This window comes from Budorcas taxicolor, chromosome 18, assembly GCF_023091745.1.
Source record: "Budorcas taxicolor isolate Tak-1 chromosome 18, Takin1.1, whole genome shotgun sequence".
In the NCBI taxonomy this organism is placed as follows: Eukaryota; Metazoa; Chordata; class Mammalia; order Artiodactyla; family Bovidae; genus Budorcas; species Budorcas taxicolor.
The window spans coordinates 16,795,006-16,819,240 of NC_068927.1; the positions used below are offsets into that span (position 1 = coordinate 16,795,006).

The following is a 24,235-nucleotide window of genomic DNA, read 5'->3' on the forward strand; positions in this document are numbered from 1 at the left end:
GCAGGAGACTCAAGTTCAATACCTGGGTTGGGAAGATCCTGGAGAAGGGAATGGCTACCCACTCCAGTATTCTTGCCTGGAGGATTCTATGGACAGAGGACCCTGGTGGACTACAGTCCATGAGGTCACAAACTGTCAGACAAAACTGAGTGGCTAACACTTTCACTTCTGGGCTTTCCTAGGCCCTCTTTCTGAAATGTGGAGGAATCAGCCTCAAACTACAGGCAGTTAGTTCTGATCACTTCACTGCAATGGTCATTGAGAACATATGTTCAAACTTCATGCTGTCACTTCAAGTGTTCACATAAGTATGAATTAAATGCTACTTTTATGCCAGTCATTTTTGGTCTGAGGCATTTTTTAAATCAAGGTAATAGGTTTTGACATGAAGCTTTTTTCTCCCTAAATAATCTATTTAGAATCAAAATGTAAGTAAAAAACTTATTACACTTCTTTCACAGGACATTTAAAGACGACAAATGCTGCTTTTACTAAAAGAAAAACAGATACCTTCCATTTCCTCTGAGCCATGTATTTCTGCAGCAATAGTTGGGATTTGAGATGAACTTTCGATTTTGAAGCTTTAGCAGGCAAATTATTCAGCCACTCATGTTTCAGGCACTGTGTGGCACTCATTCTGCAGCTGTGAAATCAAACAGCAGGTGAAACTTTTAGCTGGGGTTGCCTTTTCTGGCTGTCCAAAATCTGTTCAATTGGTAGGAAGCTGAGTCAGTGGAAGAGATTAATCATTTGGGCAGATTCATGCCACATACTAAAAAAGGACACCCTCCTACCTAAAATTCCCATCCTTAAAAGTGCAAGAATGTCATCAGCAAAATGTTCTCAGCCCTCTATGGAAGATCTATTTTCCAGTGATTAATTACCACCTCCCAGAGTAGAGCTGGGGAATTGAGGCAGGACAGAAGGGGGGCCAGGTGAGCCTGGAATTGCTCTCAAGAACTAAAAGAATTGCTCTAAAAGAACTTCATAGAGAATAATGTCAACTTGTTCTTCTGAATTAGAAATATTTTTCATCACACACAACTTATCACAGTCAGAGCCCAGATCTTGGGCCTTACCACTTGTAGTTATTCCTGTATGTCTGAGTATTGGAAAACTCAGTGGTCCAACCCATGACCTTGATAAACCTACTGAAAAGTAAGTAGGTCTTCATCTCCAAGAAATTAGGTTTTATGTCTTTTATTCTGGGGAATAACAACTGCATATCTCAACTTTTTTTCAACATTAGCCCATCAAAAGTGATAACGTGGAAATAGGCCTAATTTGTAAATGTGGTCCTTTCTAAAACTCTGTCTAGATTTTATGATCCTAGTCACTTGTTTCTTAATTGATTTCCTTTGTCCCTTTCCCTGCTACCTTTTTTTCCCAAGGAAGTAGCAGACTAAGAAATCCTGGACGGAACTGGTCTACAGGACAAAAGGACCATTCACTTCAGCAGCCTGATTTCCACAGCATCCAGATGGATGGTCACCATCAGAATGGATCACGGGCGATAAGCAATAAAGGGTACCTTTTCTCTTTGACCAGCAACCGAGAGACAAAGTCCTTGGCCTCCTCTGACAGCCCTTCAAAGGTATCAGCATCAAAATCCCAGTTACAGTTGACAATGAAATTCATGGTCTCTGCGTCTGTTTCTCCTAGAAATGGGGACAAACCACTGAGTCTACAGAGGAAAGAAAGGACCGTCAGTATGTGGAATCCGCACCTGCCAACACGCATTGACGAGACAGAGAAGACTTACAAGGTCAAGCAAAACTAACCAGAACCCAGAAGGTTCGAAAGAAAAGCACCCCCCGTTGCCTCTCCATAGGAGAAATCCACAGCACTCCATAGAGGAGGTGGAAGGACTGCGAAATTGATGGCAGGAAGGGTGTTGGAAAAAGTCCTTTATCATGCTCACTACATTCCCTCTTGTTGTTTAGTCGCTCAGTTGTGTCCAGTTCTTTGTGACTCCGTGGACTGTAGCCCACCGGGCTCCTCTATCCATGGGATTTCCCAGGCAAGAATACTGGAATGGGTTGCCATTTTCTTCTCCAACATTCCCTCTTACCCTGAGTAAATTGGGGCCCAACCCAATATCCCCATTTGTCGTGTACATTTGACTGAATTTTAAAATAGCTTGGCATGTCTCTGAGACTACCCAGGCCTCAGAGGCCAAAGGAAAACTGGCTTTACTAAGCTCATCTAGAGGAGGGCAAAGAGACAGGACAACCTCGCTGGCTGGCCTTATCCTCAATATTCCCCCACCTGGTGCAGCATATGCGCAAAGTACAGGAAACAGTTAAACCGTAATAATAAGACTGGGAGCAAAGCTTGATTTTGCCGTGCCCCTGAGGAAATAGCTGAGAGAACTGGAGAGAGAGGAGAATGTGAAGTCTGTGGTTGGCTCTCCTCTCAGCCCATCCTACCTCCACTTCCTCAGCCCAGGGAGCAGAGGGACAAGGTTAGAAGACACATGAGCTGAGACCTGTTCAGTCCGCCCCTCTCCTTACCACTTCAGTGCACTCCAGCCCCACTTGTACTGCAGGACCTCTATTTCTTCACCAGAGGGCTCTCTGTCTAGTGGAAGCTGATTTATCAACCCAGAGGTTTCAGGGAATTAATAAATCTGGGACCAACCCACTAGCAGCAACTGATTAGAGCCAGTGTGTAAATACTCCAACTCCCTCCCCCCTCAGCTGAACTAGCTCTGAGTGGGTCCTACAGTGGGTCCCATGTTCCCCACAGGATTAAACTCCAGTTACCCACAGTGGTAACTGACTCCACCACACACAGCTTGCTAGTTGCCTTCCTTCCCCATTTCACTTCCCCACTCCTCGGTGTTTCTCTTGGGGACACCTCCCCAGTAAACTCCTGGCACTCAGATTTTTTCTGCTTCTAAGGATACCCAAACTAAGACAAATGACCTCCATCCCCAGCGGGAAACCAGGCCCCCGGGCACTCACAGCATGTAGGTGATGACGCCCACACTCCACATGTCCGTCGGGAACGAGACAAACTCATAATTGACGACTTCTGGGGCCAGGAACTCAGGAGTGCCAAAGTTCACCTTCAGCTTCTCCCGAGGCTTGTATCTGGAGAGGAGGGGTGCAGAGCGCAATGGGAGTGAGCCCCAAGGGAAGCTGGGGATTCCAGGCTAGTTCTTGTTGGGAGTGAAATACTCCTCAACCCTTGAGTCAGCCATGTTTTCTAGACCTCACATCCCACCATGTGTGGTTCACTGGGAAGTCGTCACACCCTCAGGCCCTAAATGCAGAATTTCCTAAGTCACTGGGGAAAATAAGAAAACCACAGTCTTCCTCCTCCAGGTATTTACAATCTGAAAGGGAAGGAAAATCAATATATCTTAATTGGCCTACAGTCACATGAACGAGGGCTTCCCCTGTGGCTCAGCTGGTAAAGAATCCACCTGCAATGCAGGAGACCTGGGTTTGATCCTTGGGTTGGGAAGATCCCCTGGAGAAGGGAAAGGATACCCACTCCAGGATTCTAGCCTGGAGAATTCCATGGACTACAAGTCCATGGGGCCGTAGAGTCAGACATGACTGAGTGACTTTCACCCACTCACTCACTCACCTGAGTGAGCAAAAACTGGGTAGAAGCTGTGTGGGGAGCAGTGTTCTGTTGTGCAACATGATTAAAGGGAAGATGGTATGCATTATAGAAAGAGGGAAAATGCTCAGCATCACTGATCACCAAATCAAAACCACAGGGAAATACAAATCAAAACCACAATGAAATAGTACCCACACCATCAGAAAAAAACAGAACATACCAAGTGTTGGCTAGGATGTGATGAAATTAGAACCCTTAATAGTGGAAATGTAAAATGATGCAGTTACTATGGAAAACAGCGTGGCAGTTTGTTAAAATCTTTTTTAAGAATTACCATATGATCCAGGAATCCTGCTTCTGGGTATATATCCAAAAAAATTAAAAGCAGCGTCTTGAAGTCATATTTATACACCCACATTCGTGGCAGCAGTATTCAAAACTAGCCAAAAGGTGAAAGCAACCCAAGTATCCCTCAACACATTAATGGATAAACAAAATTTGGTATATACATACAATAGAATATCATTCAGCCTTAAAGGGAAAGAAAATTCTAACACATGCTGTAATTTGGATGAACCTCAAAGACATTACAGTAAGTGAAATAAGTCAGTCACAAAAAGACAAGTACGGTATGATTCCACTTATATGAGGTTCCCAGAGTAGTCAATTCAGAGACAGAAAGTAGGATGACGGTTTCCAGGTGCTGGAGGCAGGAGGAAAATTTGTTTAATGGGCACAGAGTCTCAGTTTTGCAAGGTAAAAAGAGCTCTGGAAATCAGTTGCACAACAATATGAACATAGTTAAAGATGCTTGCTCCTTGGAAGAAAAGCTATGACAAACCTAGACAGCATATTAAGAAGCAGAAGACATCACTTTGTTGACAAAGTTCTGTATAGTCAAGCTATGGTTTTTCCAGTAGTCATGTATGGATGTGAGAGCTGGACCATAAAGAAGGCTGAGCACCAAAGAATTGATGTTTTTGAACTGTGGTGTTGGAGGTGACTCTTGAGAGTCCCTTGGACAACAAGGAGATCAAACCAGTCAGTTCTAAAGGAAATCAACTCTGAATATTCATGGCAAGGACTGATGCTGAAACTGAAACTCCAATACTTTGGCCACCTGATGCAAAGAGCTAATTCACTGGAAAAGGTCCTGATGCTGGTAAAGATTGAGGGCAGGAGGAGAAGGGGGCAAGAGTGGATGAGATGGTTGGATTTCATCATTGACATAATTGACATAAGTTTGAGCAAACTCTGGGAGAAAGTGAGGGAAGCCTGGGGTGCTGCAGTCCATGGGGCCACGAAGACTCAGATACATCTGAGTGAACAACAACTGTAACTATTCTTAGTAATTGCTAACATTGTAAATTTTATGTTACATGTGTTTTATAAAATTACAAAAAAAGATTAGAAAAAGTACTCTGGACATGAAGTTTAAGGGAGACTAGGAAGATAACTGATTGCTGCATGGAGAATTTTGATTTTTGCTGAATGGCAAAAGTTGATTTTTAGAATCATTCTTGAAAGAGAAGAAAATCCCTAGCTAAAATTTAATGGGCAGCAACAAAAGTGTCCTTCAGTTGGTGAGTGGATAATATAAAGTGTGGTACATCCAGACAATGGAATAGTATTCAACACAGAAAAAAAAGTAGAAAAGAAACAAAAACCCATCAAGCCATGAAAAGACATGTAAGCATGCTAGGTCGCTTTAGTTATGTCTGACTCTTTGTGACCCTATGGAATGTAGCCCAACAGGCTCCTCTGTCTATGGAATTCTCCAGGCAAGAATACTGGAGTGGATTGCCATGCCCTTCTACAGGGATCTTCCCAACCCAGAGACTGAACCCATGTCTCCTGCATTGGCAGGTGAGTTCTTTACCACTAAAGCCACCTGGGAAGCCCTGAAAAGACATGGAAGAACCTTAAAAGCATATTGCCAAATGAAAGAAGCCAGTCTGAAAAGGTTACATACTGTATGATTCCAAATATATGACATTCTGGTAAGGGCAAAACTATGGAGACAATAAAAAGATCACGATTGCCAGGGTTAGGGAGGAGGAACGATAAACAGGTGAAGCACAGACGATTTTAAGGGCAGTGAAGATATTCTGTTGATGAATATATGCCATCATACATTATTTGTCCAAACCCATTTGTTGTTGCTGTTCAGTTGCTAAGTTGTGTCAGTCTCTTTGTGACCCCATAGACTGCAGCACCCCAGGCTTCTCTATCCCTCACTATCTCCCAGGGTTTGTTCAGATTCATGTCAATTATGTTGATGATGCCACCCAACTATTTCATCCTCTGTTACCCTCTTCTCCTCCTGCCCTCAGTCTTTCCCAGCATCAGGGTCTTTTCTAATGAGTCAGCTTTTGCCATCATGTGGCCAAAGTACTGTAGCTTCAGCTTCAGCATCAGTCCTTGCGATGAATATTCAGGGTTGATTTCCTTTAGAATTGACTTGTTTGATCTCCTTGCTGTTCAAGGGACTCAGGAGTCTTCTCCACCATCACAATTTGAAAGCATCAATTCTTAGGCACTCAGACTTCTTTATGGTCCAACTCTCACATCCATACATGACTACTGGAAAAACCATACCTTTGACTATATGGACCTTTATTGGCAGAGTGATGTCTCTGTTTTTAAATACACTGTCAAGGTTTGTCATAGCTTTCCTTCCAAGGAGCAAGTGTCTGTTAATTTAATGGCTGCAGTCACCATCTGCAATGATTTTGGAGCTACCCAAAATAAAATCTGTCACTGTTTCCACTTTTTTCCTGTCTATTTGCCATGAAGTGATGAGACCAGATGCCTTGATCTTAGTTTTTTGATGAGTTTTAAGCCAGATTTTTTCACTCTCCCAGTCTTTCACCCTCATCAAGAAGCTCTTTAGCTCCTTTTCACTTTCAGCCATTAGAGCGGTATCATCTGCCTATCTGAGGTTGTTGATATTTCTCCTGGCAATCTTGATTCCAGCTTGTGATTCATCCATCCTGTCATTTCACATGATGTACTCTTCATGGTGGTGGTGGTTTAGTTGCTAGGTTGTGTCTGACTCTTGTGACCCCATGGACTGTAGCCTGCCAGTCACCACCCCCCACCACTACCCCATCCATGGGATTCTCCAGGCAAGAGTGGGTTGCCATTTCCTTCTCCAATACTCTTCGTGAGTACATCACTAATCCAAAACCACAGAATGTACAATGTCAAGAGTGCACCTTAATTTAAACTATGGACTTTGGGTGATTATGATGTGTCAAAATAGGCTTATCATTGCTGATGATGCGGGAGGCTTTGCATATGTGGGAAAGGGGATAAATGGAAAATCCCTGTTCCTTCCCCAGTTTTGATATGCACCTAAAACTCTAAAACTTAAATATTTATTTTAAAAAATCAACGAATACTTTCTATTTGCAGATACCATGCTAAAAGTTTTAGTTATATAAACTTTCATCCCCATAACAGCACCATGAAGTAAGTCTACTGTCCCCATTTTACAGATGGGGAAACTGAGAGAGAAGAATAAAATAAATATTCTGCTGATGTGGCCCAACAGGGATATGAGTTTTCAAAATACAGTCTCCTCTCTTTCAAATTTGCCAAGAGCCAGGCAAATGCAAACCTTGAGCCAACACAGCCCACACCCATCCAGTGAAAGTGCAACAAAGATCACCTTGGTGGCTGAGTTGTGGCAGGAAGCCAGGGAGGGGAAGAAAGTGAAAGCTTTCCTCCAGCAGCCTGTTCCTCCCCTACACTGGCACCTACCTGGAGCCTCAGAGCCAAGCAGCCAAACTGAGAGGAACAGCCTTCCTCTTGAGGACAGAAGGTCCAGGCTCTCAGCCCCTGGACACCACTTTCCTAGGATACATTCTTATTTCTACTGCTTCATCTGCCCCACATCCACATCTTGTATCATGTGACTTTGTAGTTCCTTCCACTAGAGATGGCATATTTTATCCCATCCCATTGACACTGAGTTTGGCCATGTGAGTTGCTTTGGCTAGAGGTATGTGGGTGGAAGTGATAGTGGGCCAATTCCAAGCTAGGCTGTAGGAATGTGCCCTCCTGCTCCTTGGCCATCACCATGGGAAGTGACTGAGAAACACCTGGAAAAGACCTGTCCTCACTGACCTGCATCCAAGCCCAGTTCAACTCAGCCTAGATCAGAAACTCCCTACCAGCGGTGTGTGGGTAAAAGTTTAACAACCAGCCATCTGATTTTTTAAAAAAATCCTGATTTTTAGCATCTGCTAATGGTGTAAATATTGATTTCACCATGCCTGATTTTAAAGTACTATCAGGATGTCACTGAATTAAGAGTTGAGAAGAGATAGGCCATAGCACACTATTTTATAGTCTTTCCACAATAACAATAGGCATAAATAACCTCATGAGCATCAATAATAGTGAAATGTAGTAAAATACTTAGGAATTATTAAGTTTTATAATATGTAATATCTTGGACTTCCCTGATGGTACAGTGGATAAGAATCTGCCTACCCATGCAGGGGACAGAGGTTTGATCCCTGGTCTGGGAAGATCCCACGTGCCAAACAGCAACTAAGCCCATATGCCACAACTACTTAGGCCATGCTCTCGGCCCCACAAGCTGCAACTGCTGAGCCCACGTGCTGCAGTTCCTGAAGCTTCTGAACCCTAGAGCTTGTGCCCTGCAGCAAAACAAGCCAACACAATGAGAAGCCCGAGCACCACAGCTAGACAGTATCCCCCACTCTCTGCAACTAGATGAAGGCCGCATTCAGCCACGAAGACCCAGAACAACCAAAGATGAAAATAAATAACGTAAGATTGTGATATCTTTGTTTCAATATAATTTCTTTAATTGTACATTTATACAATTTAATTTTTAATAATGGTCATGTTTAACAACTGGCTTACAAGATTCCTTATCATGAGCTAGTGTAAGTTGGGTCCATCATACCAATTCCCCAGCTGACTCAAAAATGTGCAGAGGGAAATAAACAATTGTTTTAAGTTACTGTGACTTGTTATACAGCAAGGAGTGTACATGAGTGTGACTCGTTATACAACAGTACTGTGGCAATAGTTAACCAATCCATCCACCCCAAAGTTGGGTCAAAGTATCTAAGATTCTCTTTCCAAATTCCCAGAGAAGGCCCTCTGTAATCATAAGGTCACATATGCAGTCACAGTCCATAAGGTTTGGGACAAGCACCTCCTTGCCTTGCCAAAGGATCTGATTAAATGTGCTTAGATCCCAATCTGAGCCCTAGACTGGGAGTCAGGAGGCACATCTCTGCACCCAAAATTCTGGAGACCAAGCTTTAACAAGCTATTTCCCATTTGTCTCCATCCTCGACCCTTTGATATGTCTGTCCTTACTTAGACCCACTGATAACTCTTAGCACCCAGCCTGCTATAAAACTGGTCCCTCTTGCTGGATGTCAGAGCCTCTGAAGATTTGTATGGCCCCTCCCTACTGAGGGCCATACCTCCACTCACAATCTCAGAGCCTTCTCATAGCTCCACCCAGAAATACAACTGTACTTTCTACAATTCTTGTTAGGGGGAAACTTTGTCATTTCCTCCCTCTTCACAAACATTTAAACTTCTGGAGCATAAGGCATACTCTCTCAACACACATAGTCCCTCCCAGAGGTCCCTCCTCTTAAAATCACACCACCCAGTAAGCAGGCCAATTTGCCAAACAATCCTTTGGCTGAGTGACCAGTTTGCCAGACTACTGAGGATGTTTTTGATGTTTCCTTTCATCTCACAGCCAGAACCCATGAACCTGTGGGCCCAGCTCCACCGAGGGCCATCTCCTGAGCACCATGTTTTCTGACACCTACACTTCTCCAGTGCTCCGCAAGTGCCCTCAGCATCCACTGGCCCACCTGCAGCTCCTGCCTTCCCCAGGTCAGCCTGCTCGCACACAGAGCACATCCTATTCTCAGCCCCCGAGTCACACTAGCCCTCTTGCCTCGCCTCCACGCAGAGTCATGCTGGAGCCAGTTGTCACAGGTGCATGAAGGCCAGCTGTGCACATCTCCTCTCAGCTCTGTACTCAGTGGTGTCATATTGGTAGCTTGAAATCAGCCAAAGTCAGCAAAGGTTACAGATCAATCCCATCCCCTCTCCCGCTCCAGCTGCAGCGGGTTGTTAAACGTTTACCAGCACTATCGCCTGCAGGTAACAAAACTTCGTCCATTGCTCTCTTCTGGCTGCTCAGAAAACCCTTCTCAGACTCCAGGGACCTCAGGTAGTTACTTCTTGCTCTGAATTCACAGTGTGTCACTGTAAATCCTCATTTGGCAATTGGTCATCTGACATTTGAGAAGGTCCTGCATACATACTAGCGAGTGCAGTCTCAGTGAAGAACATACTGCCCTGCAGTTAGGAACAGTGGTTCTTATGGAAAAGTCAAACTGAAATTGTTAGTCGCTTAGTTGTGTCTGACTCTGTGCGATTCCATGGACTACAGCCTGTCAGGGTCCCTTGTCATTTCTCCAGGCAAGAGTGGGTTGCCATGCCCTTCTCCAGGGAACCATCCTGACCCAAGGATTGAACCTGGGTCTCCCGCATTGCAAGCAGATTATGCCGTCTGAGCCACCAGGGAACACCAGTTCTGGTGGGGGTGGGGCAAAAATAGTCTTAGCTATTACAATGGCCTGTGGCTCTCCAAAGGGCCACAGTACATAAACAGATACACAGTACACCTGTGGCATCATGAAGATGGAACCTGGGGATTAGGAAAGAAATGGTTAAAAAGGCTCTTTGTGGAGCAGGCAGAGACATGAAAACTAGGTTGAGAAGCATGCCCTGCTGCATAAGATATGCACCTGTACAGGATGCATCCCAATGTTATACAACATTACTCGGAGAAATACTAAGCGATTCTTTTTCTTACATTATGGGTTAAGTGTGATTTTTAAGCTTTTGGGTTGGGGGGCTTGGTACTGTTAATGAAATACAATACACTGTGTAATGAGGATGGGGATGATAAGAACTTCCCTCTTCTGTTACTCTACAACCCCACACTTGGCCTCCCATCCATCATGTGGAGCACTGAAAATGTACCTTTCACACCTACAAAGAGATAACATCGGCCACTTCAACCAGTGGAGCAGTGGCCGAGGAAGACCACCACTGGAGGCAGGTGCTGGACACCAGAGGCTGAACTCAGGCAAGCAGCTCTGCCTCCGTGGAGATGAGAGTCCTTTCTCCCCTTGTGGAGAGAGTGGAAGATGCTGCAAGGCTCATAAAGTGACAAAACAACTTCTTGGTGGAAAATGATCATTAGAGAAAATTTCAAGATTTGATTGTTCAGCTGTGGTGTGAAGACCTACCTAGAAAGTATGTGATTTTCAGAGACATGTCATTTCCTGGTGGAAACAGAATTCTGGAGGAAACATGGAGGATGAGCATACATTTATTTCCATCTTTATAGACTGTGGAAAGTGTTAACTGTTAGTCGCTCAGTCATGTCTGACTCTTTGCAACCCCAATGGACTATAGCCCACTACGCTCCTCTGTCCATGGGATTCTCCAGGCAAGAATGCTGGAGTGGATTGCCATTCTTTTCTCCAAGGGATCTTCCTGACCCAGGGATTGAACCCAGGTTTCCTGCATTGTAGGCAGATTATTATTATTATTTTTTTGTGGCAGGGTGCAGGGGTGTTGAACTTTTCTCTTTTACTTATTTTTAAATTGAAGGATAATTGCTTTACAAAATTTTGTTGTGCAGGCAGATGTTTCACCATCTGAACCACCAGGGAAGCACTATAGACTGTGGGTGTCCTTGCCAATGCCAAGGCTCTGCTACAGCCACCCCACTGGGTATGCACGCCACGGACAAGAGCCCTGCAGAGGCATGGTGTTTATCACACACAACACAGGACAGGATCCAACAGTAACGCTATCTATACCTCACTAGGCTTGCATTCTAAGGGGCTTAAAGTTTTTTTCTTTTTTTTTAGTTATATGTAATGTTCACTATATGCACTAAAACTTGAGAACCTAACCACCCTCACTGGTTCTGCACTGTTGATGTAGTATCTCATTTAAACTTCATAGCTGCCCATATCAACAGTCACTGTATTATATCACCATTTTACCAAGAGTGAGCCTAGTCCTGAGCGCCCAGAACCTCTTATCCATGGCACCATCCTGCACAGTCACACACTTTCCTGTCTAACCTCGCCATTTTCTGGAAGGCAGAGTTGCTAATGAATGTATCACACATCCTGGCCCCAGGAGACCTGGGGAGTGAATAGAAATGAGCTGCCCAGCAGCACCATTCAGCGACCTTTAACTACCACTCCCCTCTGCTCACACAAGTGGTTTGAAGTATAGTTAATTCTTTTCTTAAATTTTATTTTTAGTTGGAGGATAATTACCTTACAGTGTTGTATTGGTTTCTGCCATATAACAACGTAAATCAGCCATAAGTATACACATATGTCCCCTGCCTCTTGAATCTCCCTCCTACCACACCATCCTAGCCCTCTGGGTTGTCCCAGAGCACTGGGTTGAGCTCCCTGTGTTCTTTAGCAACTTCCTACTAGCTATCTATTCTGTATGTGGTGATATATGTGTTTCATGCTATTCTTAAATTGTCCCACCTTCTCCTTTTCCTGTTGTGCCCACAGGTCTCTTCCTCATGTCTGTGTCTCTATTACTGCCCTGCAAATCATCACTACCATTTTTCTATATTCCATATATTTGTGTTAATATACAATATTCATTTTTCTCTTTCTGATCTATTTCACTTTGTAGAACAGGCTCTCACACTGGTCAGAATGGCCATCATTGAAAAACAATACATGCTGGAGAGGATGTGAAGGAAAGGGAACCCTCTTGCACTGCTGATGGGAATGTAAATTGATCAGCCACAATGGAGAACAATACAGAAATTCCTTTAAAAAAACTGGGAATAAAACCACCATATGACCCAGCAATCCCACTACTGGGCATATACCCTGAGAAAACCACAATTCAAAAAGATTCATGTACCCCAGTGTTCATTGCAGCACCATTTACACTGGCCAGGACATGGAAGTGACCTAGATGTCCATCGACAGATGAACGGATAAGGAAGTTGTGGTACATATACACAATGGAATATTTTGTTGTTGTTCAGTTGCTAAGTAACGGAACATTGAAGTGAAGTGAAGTTGCTCAGTCGTGTCCGACTCTTTGCAACCCCATGAACTGTAGCCTACCAGGCTCCTCAGTCCATGGAATTTTCCAGGCAAGAATACTGGAGTGGGTTGCCATTTCCTTCTCCAGGGGATCTTCCCAACCCAGGGATCGAACCCTGGTCTTCCACATTGTAGGCAGACGCTTTATCATCTGAGCCACCAGGGGAACATTACTCAGTCAAAAAAGTAACAAATTTGAGTCAATTCTAGTGAGATGGATGAACCTAGAACTCTACAGCCTTTTAAGGAGAAATGGAGCCTGCAGGATAAAGCTGCCCCCTGTGGTAGTAAAGAGGGTAGTAACAAGGCCTGTCTACATAGTTTTTGTGAAGGCCACCAACCTTATAAGAGAGCTTTCTCATATTAGTCTCCAAAATTCAAAAACTGGCTGAGTTGTGGGTAACCATATCCAAGAGAGCTATCAAGAGTTCCCAAGCAGTTCTGTTGAAGTACCAAAATACAACTCCCTTACCTTCTGGCCAGCCCAAAGTCAATGATCTTAATTTGGTGTCCTGTCTGATTGACACACAGTATGTTCTCAGGCTGGGAAAGAAAAAGAAGTTTGCTTAGCTTAATCAACAACTAGGAAGGTCTGAGCTCCCCCACTTATTTGTCAATAGGCCTCAGTTTCCAAGCCTCCAAGGGAAAGCCCTGCAGGGATGGATAGATAGTGAAAATAAATGATGCGGGCTAGTGTGAGACAATAAAGAGTGCTGTGAACTATGAGAATCCGGAGGACTCCTACCATGTATAAAAGGGCAGCCACTGCTCAGCTCCAGCCACTGGCCACCACACAGAAATGCAGGTCCAGTTGCTAGAGTTCCTCAGTCCTCAAGGGATCCCAGGAATTCAAGTTTAAGTAAAAACTCCATGCTTTTAAATGTTGACAACTGAATCCAATTTAAACACACATTTATCATATGTGGGAGTCAAACGCAACATATCTGGGATGTAGATTTGGCCCATGAGCTGCTTGTTTGAGACCACTGGTTTGGAGTGGTGGTTCCAAACCTTGGCTGCATATTAGTATCATCAGGGGAGCCCTCGAAAGTCTTAACACCCAGGCCCCAGTCCCGACCAATTAAATCAGAATCTCAAGTGTGGGACCAAATCTGCAGTAGTCTGGTCAAGGAGATCAGAGCTGCCAAATGTCATCCTGCCGTTTTGCGGTGACAGCTGTGACCCATGGAATGGAGGTAATGGACTTGACATGCTTCTCTTGTGTCTTTCATATCAGCTTGGAGGCCCTGAGGAACACTGGAATAATTCTTGCTGCTTGTGGCAGAGAGATTTGAAGGTGGGGAGGGGTTGAGGGCAGATGGAAGGCTTATAGAACAAAGGACCTGGAGACCTGAGGTCAGGGCCTGCAGTCCAGGGTCCATTACCAGGGTCTGTAGCCCTAGATGAGCACTTTCCCATTCTAGAAATTTCAGTGTCTCCATCTGTAAAATGAGAATAATAACCTCTTCCTGCCTTCCTCCTGGGAAGGTGTAAAGATCAAATGATATAATAATGCATTAAAGACTTTACAGCTTGTGAAGCAAATATATCAGGTACGATTTCTCCCAGTAGATTTTATCGCTACTTATGTTACAGTGGGGTTGTGAAACTCCTCAGATAGGTTCAGAAAAATGATGATTAAAAATCTCCAGGCCTTCTTTATAAGATTTAGAATAACACTGTCCAATAGAAATATAATGTGAGCTATATATATAATTCAAAAAATTCTAATAGCCACATTAAAAAAGTAAAAAGAAATAGGCGAACTTAATTTTCATAAAAGCATTATTGAAATATAAGCAATAAAGATGTGATCATAAATTTACCATTTTAAAGTATACAATTCAGCAGTTTTTCAGTAGATAGTTGACCACCCTAGTTTTAGAACATTTTCATCACTTCAGGAAAAAAAACATACTCATCAGCAGTCATTCTCCATCCTCCTTACTTAAAACTCCTGACAACCAATAACGTATTTTCTACCTCTGTAGCTTTGCCTGCTCTGGAAATTTCGTATAAATAGAATCATAAATACATATGTGACCTTTTGCATCTGACTTCTTTCACTCAGCATAATATCTTTAGGGTTCATCCATATATCGATACTTGATTCCTTTTCATGGCTGAATAATAATCATTATAAGGACAACATACCTACCACATTTTGTTTACCTGTTCATCAGATAGTAAACATTGGTGTTGTTTCTACTTTTTGGCTATTTATGCATAACGCTGCTAAGGACATTTGTGTACAAGTTTTTGTGTTGACTTGTGTTTTCAATTCTTAAGACTATACCTAGAAGTGAAATTGCTCGTCATATGATAACTCCATGTTTAACATTATAGAAACTACCAAATTGTTTTCTAAAGTGGATACATAACTTTACAATGCCACCAGCAATGTCTGAGAGTTCCAGTTTCTCTAAATCCTAGCCAATACTTGTCTGCCATTTTTATTTTTTAGTATCTCATTGTAGTTTTGATTTACATTTCTCTCTTGACTAATGATGTTAAAAATCTTTTCATATGCTTATTGGCCATTTAAAAATACTCATTAGACAAATGTCTATTCAAATTTATCTTTCTCATTGAGTTGTAAGTGTTCTTTATACACCCTAGGTACAAGTCCTTTATCAGATAAATGATTTGAAAATATTTTCTCCCATTCTGTGGGCTGTCATTTCATTTTCATGATGGTGTCCTTTGAAGCATACAGATTTTTAAATTTTGATGAAATCTAAATTTATCAACTTTTCTATCTTGTGCTTTTTGAGTCAGATATAATTTACTCCTACACTATCTTCTAACAATTTTATAGTTTTAGCTCTGACATTTAGGTCTATGACCATTTGAGTTAACTTTTATTTATAGAATGCAGTGGGGCTTCAACTTTTATGTGGTTATCAAGCATGGTGTCCCAGCATCATTTGTTGCAAAGACTACTCTTTCCCCACTGAACTGTCATGGCACTGTTCTCAAAAATCCATTGACCACAAATAAAATGGTTTAACTCTAGACTCTCAGTTGTATCCCACTGATATATCTGCCCATCCTTACATCATAACAGATTTTTTATTTACGTAGCTTAGTAGTATATTTTGAAGTCGGGAAATGCAAGTCCTCCAACTTTATCTTCTTCTGTTTTTCTTTTTTTGGTTCCTCTTTTTCAATATTGTTTTTGCTCTCCTGGGTCCCAAGAATTTCCATCTGAATTTTAGGATTAGATTATTAATTTCTGCAAAGAAGCTAGCTGTGAGTCTGACAAGACTGCATATAGATCATTTTGGAGAGTACTGTCATCTTAGTAACATTAAGTTTTCTGACCTATTAACATGGGATGTCTTTCCATTTACTTGTGTCATTGTTAATCTCTTTCAACAATGTCTCATAGTTTTCAGAATATAAAGTTTATACATCTTTGGTTAAATTCATTTCTAAGTACTTTATTCTTTCCGATGTTACTATAAATGAAATAGTTTTCTTAATTTTATTTATAGAATGTTGATTGCTAATGTATGGAAATACAATTGATTTTTACATCTTAGATCCTGCAACATTGCTGAACGTATTATTAATTCTAATAGTTTTTCTCTACCCTCCTTAGGATTTGCTATATACAAAATCAGGTCATCTGTGAATAGAATTTTACTTTTTCCTCTCCAATCTGGATACCTTTTATTTATTTTCTTGCCTAATTGCCCTGGTTAGAACCACAAGTACAATGTTTAACAGAAATGGCAAGAATATATATCCTTGTCTAGTTTCTGATCTTAAAAGTAAAGCATTCAACCTTTTACCATTAAGTTTATTATTACCTGGGGGTTTTTCATAGGTGGGCTTTATCAAGCTAAGGAAGTTCTATATCTAATTTGCTTAGTGTTTTCCTCATGAAAAGGTGTTCAATTTTGTCAAGTGCTTTTTCTGCAGCTACTAAAATGATCAAGTGATATCATCCTTTATTCTTTTAATATGACATATTACATTGATTGATTTTCTTATGTTAAACCAACTTTGCTTTATTGGAACAAATCCCAGTTTGTGATGTGTATAATCCTTTTTATATGTTGCTATACTCAGTTTAGTAATATTTTATTGAGAATATTTACATCTATATTCATAAGGGATAGTGTACTGTAGTTTCATCACAGGAAGTGAGGTCTGCCTGGTTTTGGGATGAGGATAAGTTTGGTCTTCTAAAATGAGTGAGAAAATGTTTCTTTCTCTTCTAATTTTAGAACACTTTGTGAAAGATTGGTGTTAACTCTTTAGACATTTGATAGCCATATGGGCCTAGGATTTTTTATGGGTAGTTTTTATACTAGTTGTGCTTGTTATAAGTAAAACTTATATTGTTTTACTTGTTATAAGTCTATTCAGATTTTTGGTTCCTTTTTGAGCCAGTTTTCTGATGTTTGTGCCTTTTAAGGAATCTCCATTTTATCTAGATTATCTAATCTACTGGCATATAAATTTTCATAATATTCTCTTATAATCTTTTTTAAATTTTGGTAAGGCTGGTAGTGATGTCCCCTCTTTCATTCCATTCGTTTTAGTAATTGAGTCTTCTCTCTTTCTCTCTAGTTCAAGATAGCTAAGGATTTGTCAACTTATTCATCTTTTCAAAGAACCAACTTCTTTTCACTGATTTTCTCTACTGTTTCTCTGTTTTGTTTCAATTACTTCTCTAATCTTTCTTATTTCCCTCTTTCTACTTGTTTTGAGTTTAACTTGCTTTTCTAGTTTCTTAAGGTGGAATATTAGATTATTAGATCTTCTTTTTAACATGTAAGAGTTTGCAGCTACAAATTTCATTTCCAGTTTAGATGTACCCCATAAGTTTTAGCATGTTGTGTTCTCATTTTCATTCATCTCAAAGTATTTTCTAAAACTCAATTTTAATAATAATTTTAGTGAAATATATCAAAATATTATCATTTTAATAGGTTACCAAAATAAAAATATTTATGAGATATTTTCAATTATTTTTATTATATTGACTTTGAAGTCCAGTGTGTATTTTACATTTATAGCGCATCTCCATTCAGACACTAAAGTTTCATCAGAAGTACTTTAGATGTATTTAGATCTCATGAATTGGCAGATTCTTTACCACTGAGCCACCTGGGAAACCCTTTATTTGTATTTAGATTGCATGAAATTGATAGTTTTTGAAAAGCAAATTAACATGTTGAAGTTGTTCTAAATATACTTTATGGTTTTTAATAATTTAATCATATCAGTTTTTTATTTAATTAAAAACTAATAAAATTTAAACTTCAGTTCCTCAGTCACACTAGTTATGTTTCAAGTGAAATATTAAAATATTTCATATTTTCATTCAAACAACATTCCTAGGACATAGATATTGTTAATCCCCACTTTTCAATTGATGAGCTTATGCAAGACCAGTCAACAAGATCAGGGAACTTATGTAAGATCTCCTGGTCAGGAAGAGGCTGAACTAACGCAAGCTCTGCTCCTGGCTGGAAACAGACCTTGGCAATGATTGTCTCCTGCTGCGGTGTCACAGGTATTGTCCCAAAGGCTGTTCGTTGATCCTGAATCACAGAACAGAATCCTAGCTTCTCTTAACTGCTCATGCCACAGAAAGCTGGCCCAGAGCCTCTGGAATTAGCTCCAGTGAGCAGGGAAGTTTGAGGCTGATTCCTCACCATCTCTACCATTTTTCATAGTACCACAATGTTACTATCTGATGTCAATAAAGAAAGATGGTCAGAAGGAGCAGTGTGCATACATGTAGGTCCAACCAACACACTTCCCATCTTCTGTAGAGAGCCACTAAGATTCCTGACAGAGGTTGTAGAGAAAAATTCTCCTGTTGCCCAGTGGAGTGAAAAACCACAGAAATGGCCACCATGCAAATCAAAACTACAATGATATCACTTTATTCCTGTTAAAATGAATGTCATCCAAAAAACAAGAGATAACAAGTGTCAGTGAGGATGTAGAGAAAAGGCAACCTTTGTGTACTGTTGCTGGGAATGTAAACTGGTGCAGCCACTGTGCAAAACAGTGTGGTGTTTCCTCAAAAAATTAATAATAGGACTACCATGCAATCTAGCAATTCCACTTCTGGGTATATATCCAAAGGAAACTAACACTATCTTGAAGAGATACTTGCACCCCACATTCATTGCAGTATTATTTACAATAGTTAAGTGTCCATCAACAGATGAATAATTTTTTAATGTGTCAGAATATTATTCAGCCATAAAAAGAAAGAAATTCTGCCATTTGCAACAACATGGAATTTGACAACATTATGCAGAGTGAAATAAATCAGACATAGAAAAACACTTACTGTATGATCTCAGTTATAAGTAGAATCTACTAAAAAAAATCACCCAGAACTCATATGAACGAATGAGTGGTTTGTTTAGGGAACAAATTAGTGGTTGCTAGAGGTGGGGAGGGGGAGGGTTTGGGGAAACTGGTGAAGGTGGTCAAAAGGTACAAACTTCCAGCTATAAAATAAAAGTCCTGAGGATATAATGTACAGCATGCTGACTATAGTTAACAACGCAGTATTATATATATGAAAGTTGTTAAGTGAGGAGATCTTGAAAGTTCTTATCACAAGAAAAGAAACTGTAACTATGTGAGGTGATATAATTAACTAAACTTACTGTGGAATCATTTTGCAGTGTATACATTTATCAACAATTATGTTTATACTTTAAACAAAAACAATGTTACCTGTCACTTATATCTTGATAAAACTGGAAACAAACTTTACAGATAAGGTGACTCAGATGGTAAAGAATCCGAATGCAGGAGACCCGGGTTTGATCCCTGGGTTGGGGAGATGCCCTGGAGAAGGGAATGGCTACCCACTCCAGCATTCTTGCCTGGAGAGAGTATTCTTGTCCATGGACAGAGTAGCCAGGTGGCTTACAGTCCATGGGATCGCAAAGAGTCAGACACGACTGAGCAACTAACACTTTCATTTTTCACTTTTCAGACTCACCAAAAAAGAGAGAGAGAGAGAGGAATTTATTGCCAACAAACTGGACAACCTAGAAGAAATGAATTAATCCCTAGAATTGTAACAACTACATAAGACCAAATCATGAAGAAATAGGAAATCTGAACAGACTAATTACTAGTAATCAGAAATATCCCAAAAAACAAAAGTCAAGAACCAAATGGCTTCACTGGTGAATTTTACCAATCATTAAAAAATTGGTATCAATCCTTCTCAAACTCTACCAAAAAATAGAAGAGGAGGGAATACTTCCAAACTCATTTTATAAGTCCAGCATTACCCTGATACCAAAACCAGACAAGGATATTACAAAAAAAGAAAATTACAGGCCGATATACCTGGTAAGAATAGATGTATACATCCTCAACAAAATATTAGCAAATCAAGTTCAGCAATACATAAAAAGATTATACACCACAATCAAATGTTATTTATTCTAGGGATGCAAAGATGGTTTAATGTATGCAAACCAATCAGTGTGATACAACACATTAACAAAATGAAAAATAAAAATCATACTATCATCTCAATAGATACAGTAAAAACACCTAATAAAATTCAATATCCATTTCATGATAAAAACTGTCAACAAACTAGGTACAGAGGGAATATACCTTAATGTAATAAAGATCATATATGACAAGTCCATAAATAATATTCTCAATGGTAAAAAGCTGGAAGCTTTTCCTCTAAGATCAGGAACAAGACAAGGATGCTGACTCTCACTACCTTTATTCAACACAATATTGGAAGCATAGACAGAGTAATTAGGTGATAAAAAGAAATAAAAAGCATCCAACTCAGAAAGAAGTAAAACTGTCACTACTTGCAGATGACACGATATTAAGTCTTCACCAAAATACTGTTAGAACTTAAAAACAAATTCAGCATATTTTCAGAATACAAAAGCAATATACAAAAAATCAGTTGCGTATCTATACAATAAAAAGAAACTATTAGGAAAGAGAAATTAAGAAAACAGTCTTACAGTTGATCAAAAAAATACTTAGGAATAAATTTAACAAGTTAGTGAAAGATCTATAAACTAAAAACTGTAAGACGTTGATGAAAGAAATTAAAGAAGACAAATAAATGGAAAGATATCCTCACTCTTCGTTGGAAGGATTAATATTAAAATGTCCTTACTATTAAATGTCCTTACTACCCAAAGCAATCTACAAATTTAAGGCAGTCTCTATCAAAATTCCAGTGGCAATTTTCACAGAAATACAGTGAACAATCTAAAATCTGTATGGAACTACAAAAGACTCTAAATAGCCAAAGCAATCTTGGGGAAGAAAAACAAAATTGGAGGCACTACAAATTGCACTCATCTCACATGCTAGTAAACTAATGCTCAAAATTCCCCAAGCCAGGCTTCAGCAATACGTGAACCATGAACTTCCAGATGTTCAAGCTGGTTTTAGAAAAGGTAGAGGAACCAGAGATCAAATTGCCAACATCCACTGGATCATGGAAAAAGCAAGAGAGTTCCAGAAAAACATCTATTTCTGCTTTATTGACTATGCCAAAGCCTTTGACTGTGTGGATCACAATCAGTTCAGTTCAGTTCAGTTCAGTCGCTCAGTCGTGTCCGATTCTTTGCGACCCCATGAATCGCAGCACGCCAGGCCTCCCTGTTCATCACCAACTCCCGGAGTTCACCCAGACTCACGTCCATCGAGTCCGTGATGCCATCCAGCCATCTCATCCTTGGTCATCCCCTTCTCCTCCTGCCCCCAATCCCTTCCAGCATCCGAGTTTTTTCCAATGAGTCAACTCTTTTCATGAGGTGGCCAAAGTACTGGAGTTTCAGCTTTAGCATCATTCTTTCCAAAGAAATCCCAGGGTTGATCTCCTTCAGAATGGACTGGTTGGATCTCCTTGCAGTCCAAGGGACTCTCGAGAGTCTTCTCCAACACCACAGTTCAAAAGCATCAATTCTTGTGCACTCAGCCTTCTTCACAGTCCAACTCTCACATCCATACATGACCGCAGGAAAAACCATAGCCTTGACTAGACGGACCTTAGTCGGCAAAGTAATGTCTCTGCTTTTGAATATGCTATCTAGGTTGGTCATAACTTTTCTTCCAAGGAGTAAACGTCTTAAACTGTGGAAAATTCTGAAAGAGATGGGAATACCAGACCACCTGACCTGCCTCTTGAGAAACCTATCTGCAGGTCAGGAAGCAACAGTTAGAACTGGACATGGAACAACAGACTGGTTCCAAATAGGAAAAGGACTACGTCAAGGCTGTATATTGTCACCCTGCTTATTTAACTTCTCTGCAGAGTACAGAATGAGAAACGCTGGACTGGAAGAAGCTCAAGCTGGAATCAAGATTGCCAGGAGAAATATCAATAACCTCAGATATGCAGATGACACCACCCTTATGGCAGAAAGGGAAGAGGAACTAAAAAGTCTCTTGATGAAAGTGAAAGAGGAGAGTGAAAAAGCTGGCTTAAAGCTCAACATTCAGAAAACAAAGGTCATGGCATCTGGTCCCATCACTTTCATGGGAAATAGATGGGGAAACAGTGTAAACAGTGTCAGACTTTATTTTTTTGGGCTCCAAAATCATGGCAGATAGTGATTGCAGCCATGAAATTAAAAGACACTTACTCCTTGGAAGAAACGTTATGACCAACCTAGATAGCATATTCAAAAGCAGAGACATTACTTTGTCCACAAAGGTTCGTCTAGTCAAGGCTATGGTTTTTCCTGTGGTCATGTATGGATGTGAGAGTTGGACTGTGAAGAGGGCTGAGCGCTGAAGAATTGATGCTTTTGAACTGTGGTGTTGGAGAAAAGACTCTTGAGAGTCCCTTGGACTGCAAGGAGATCCAACCAGTCCATTCTGAAGGAGATCAACCCTGGGATTTCTTTGGAAAGAATGATGCTAAAGCTGAAACTCCAGTACTTTGGCCACCTCATGCGAAGAGCTGACTCACTGGAAAGGTCTCTGAAGCTGGAAGGGATTGGGGGCAGGAGGAGAAGGGGACGACGGAGGATGAGATGGCTGGATGGCATCACTGACTTGATGGACGTGAGTCTGGGTGAACTCTGGGAGTTGGTGATGGACAGGGAGGCCTGGCGTGCTGCAATTCATGGGGTCGCAAGGAGTCGGACATGACTGAGCAACTGAACTGAACTGAACTGAACACTTCCTGATTTCAAACTGTTACAAAGCTATACTAATCAAAATAGTGTGGTATCAGCATAAAAACAAACGAACAGATCAATGGAACAGAACAGACAACTGAGAAATAAACTATGTATCAGAAAGAAAGAAAAGAATGGCCACCACATGCTTACTTTTCATCAAGTAGACAAAAGAAGCTGCAATGCACTCATTCAATGGACTATATGATGGCCCTTAAAAAGAATCAGACAAGATGTCCACGCTGTACTTAAAAAGGCAAGTTTGAATATGGAATATACAGTAAGCTCCCCTTTGTGAGGGTTTTCATGCCAACGTGCTAATACAGAAGACCTCTCAGCACAGAGGCTGGGTGAGAAAAACTTTCACTGTGCATTTTTACGTATTTCTATATTGTCTATATTTGTTACTACATGCGTGTGTTTCTATTTTAATTTTTTTAAAACTAATTTTTGAGTTTTTTGATAGGGAAAAAAAAAGTTTCATTTGATCTTTAAAGAGCACTTAATGAGGAAGCTATTTTCCACATCTCACAGACGGAGAAACTGAGGCTGTGAGACTTGGCCTGCCCTAGACTCTAGAACTAGGCCACGGCAGAGCCAGGAAAGGAAGCCAGGCCTGTGTGACGACAGAGCTCTCAAAGATGAGAGAGCCGCAGAGGTTCAGGAACAGGGGCACCCACCCGCCACATGCCCAGGGTGGAGCCTGACCTTGAGGTCCAAGTGCAGGACGTAATGCTGATGGAGGTAATGGACACCCTCGCAGATCTGCTTGGTAAACAAGACCACATCCAGTTCAGTCAGGTGGTACTTCTCTTCTGTGATCCGGTCAAAGAGCTCACCCCCATCCACACTGCCAGGGCAAAAGGAGAGGCAGACACTGACTGAGCAAGGCTCTCAGAGGACTGGTCTACTCATCACCAGGTGAGACGAGGGCACCACTCCCACCTGGGGTTTTATGGGGGGCAGGCGGGTGAACCTCTGCTCTGGTCTATTCCCAGCTCAGAGTGTGGCTGATAAAAACGAAGTGATAGGCCAAATGGGCGACTGGGGCTTGTCCGCAGTACTGATCACCCAGGCTCACTCTGGACACTCACTGTCAATACTCCAGACCAAGGTTATAAACTCATTGGCCTACAGGGTCCAATTAGCACCTACATGGCAGGAATCTAAGTGGGCAAATCAGACCAGATGTGAGACAAAAGTTTTCTTGGAATACACAGCCTTTAGTCTAACGTTTGTTTTTCCATTTTTTATAGAGATATGACATGACAAATGTTTCACCCTCCTCAGTTGCACCAGAAGGAA

General features: G+C 41.1%; 1 protein-coding gene across 3 annotated transcripts in view; it reads right to left on the reverse strand.

Moving 5' to 3' along the window:
* The window catches only part of MYLK3 (myosin light chain kinase 3), a 57,946-nt gene that overhangs the window by 3,416 nt on the left and 30,295 nt on the right, over positions 1 to 24,235 (reverse strand). For all 3 annotated transcript variants that reach the window (XM_052655224.1, XM_052655225.1, XM_052655223.1), the window contains 5 exons: positions 23,639 to 23,780; positions 13,234 to 13,304; positions 2,967 to 3,095; positions 1,532 to 1,684; positions 511 to 643 (listed from right to left, as the gene is read on the reverse strand). In XM_052655224.1, coding sequence (XP_052511184.1) covers positions 511 to 643; positions 1,532 to 1,684; positions 2,967 to 3,095; positions 13,234 to 13,304; positions 23,639 to 23,780 — 628 coding nt within the window. The remainder of the gene's footprint in view (positions 1 to 510; positions 644 to 1,531; positions 1,685 to 2,966; positions 3,096 to 13,233; positions 13,305 to 23,638; positions 23,781 to 24,235) is intronic.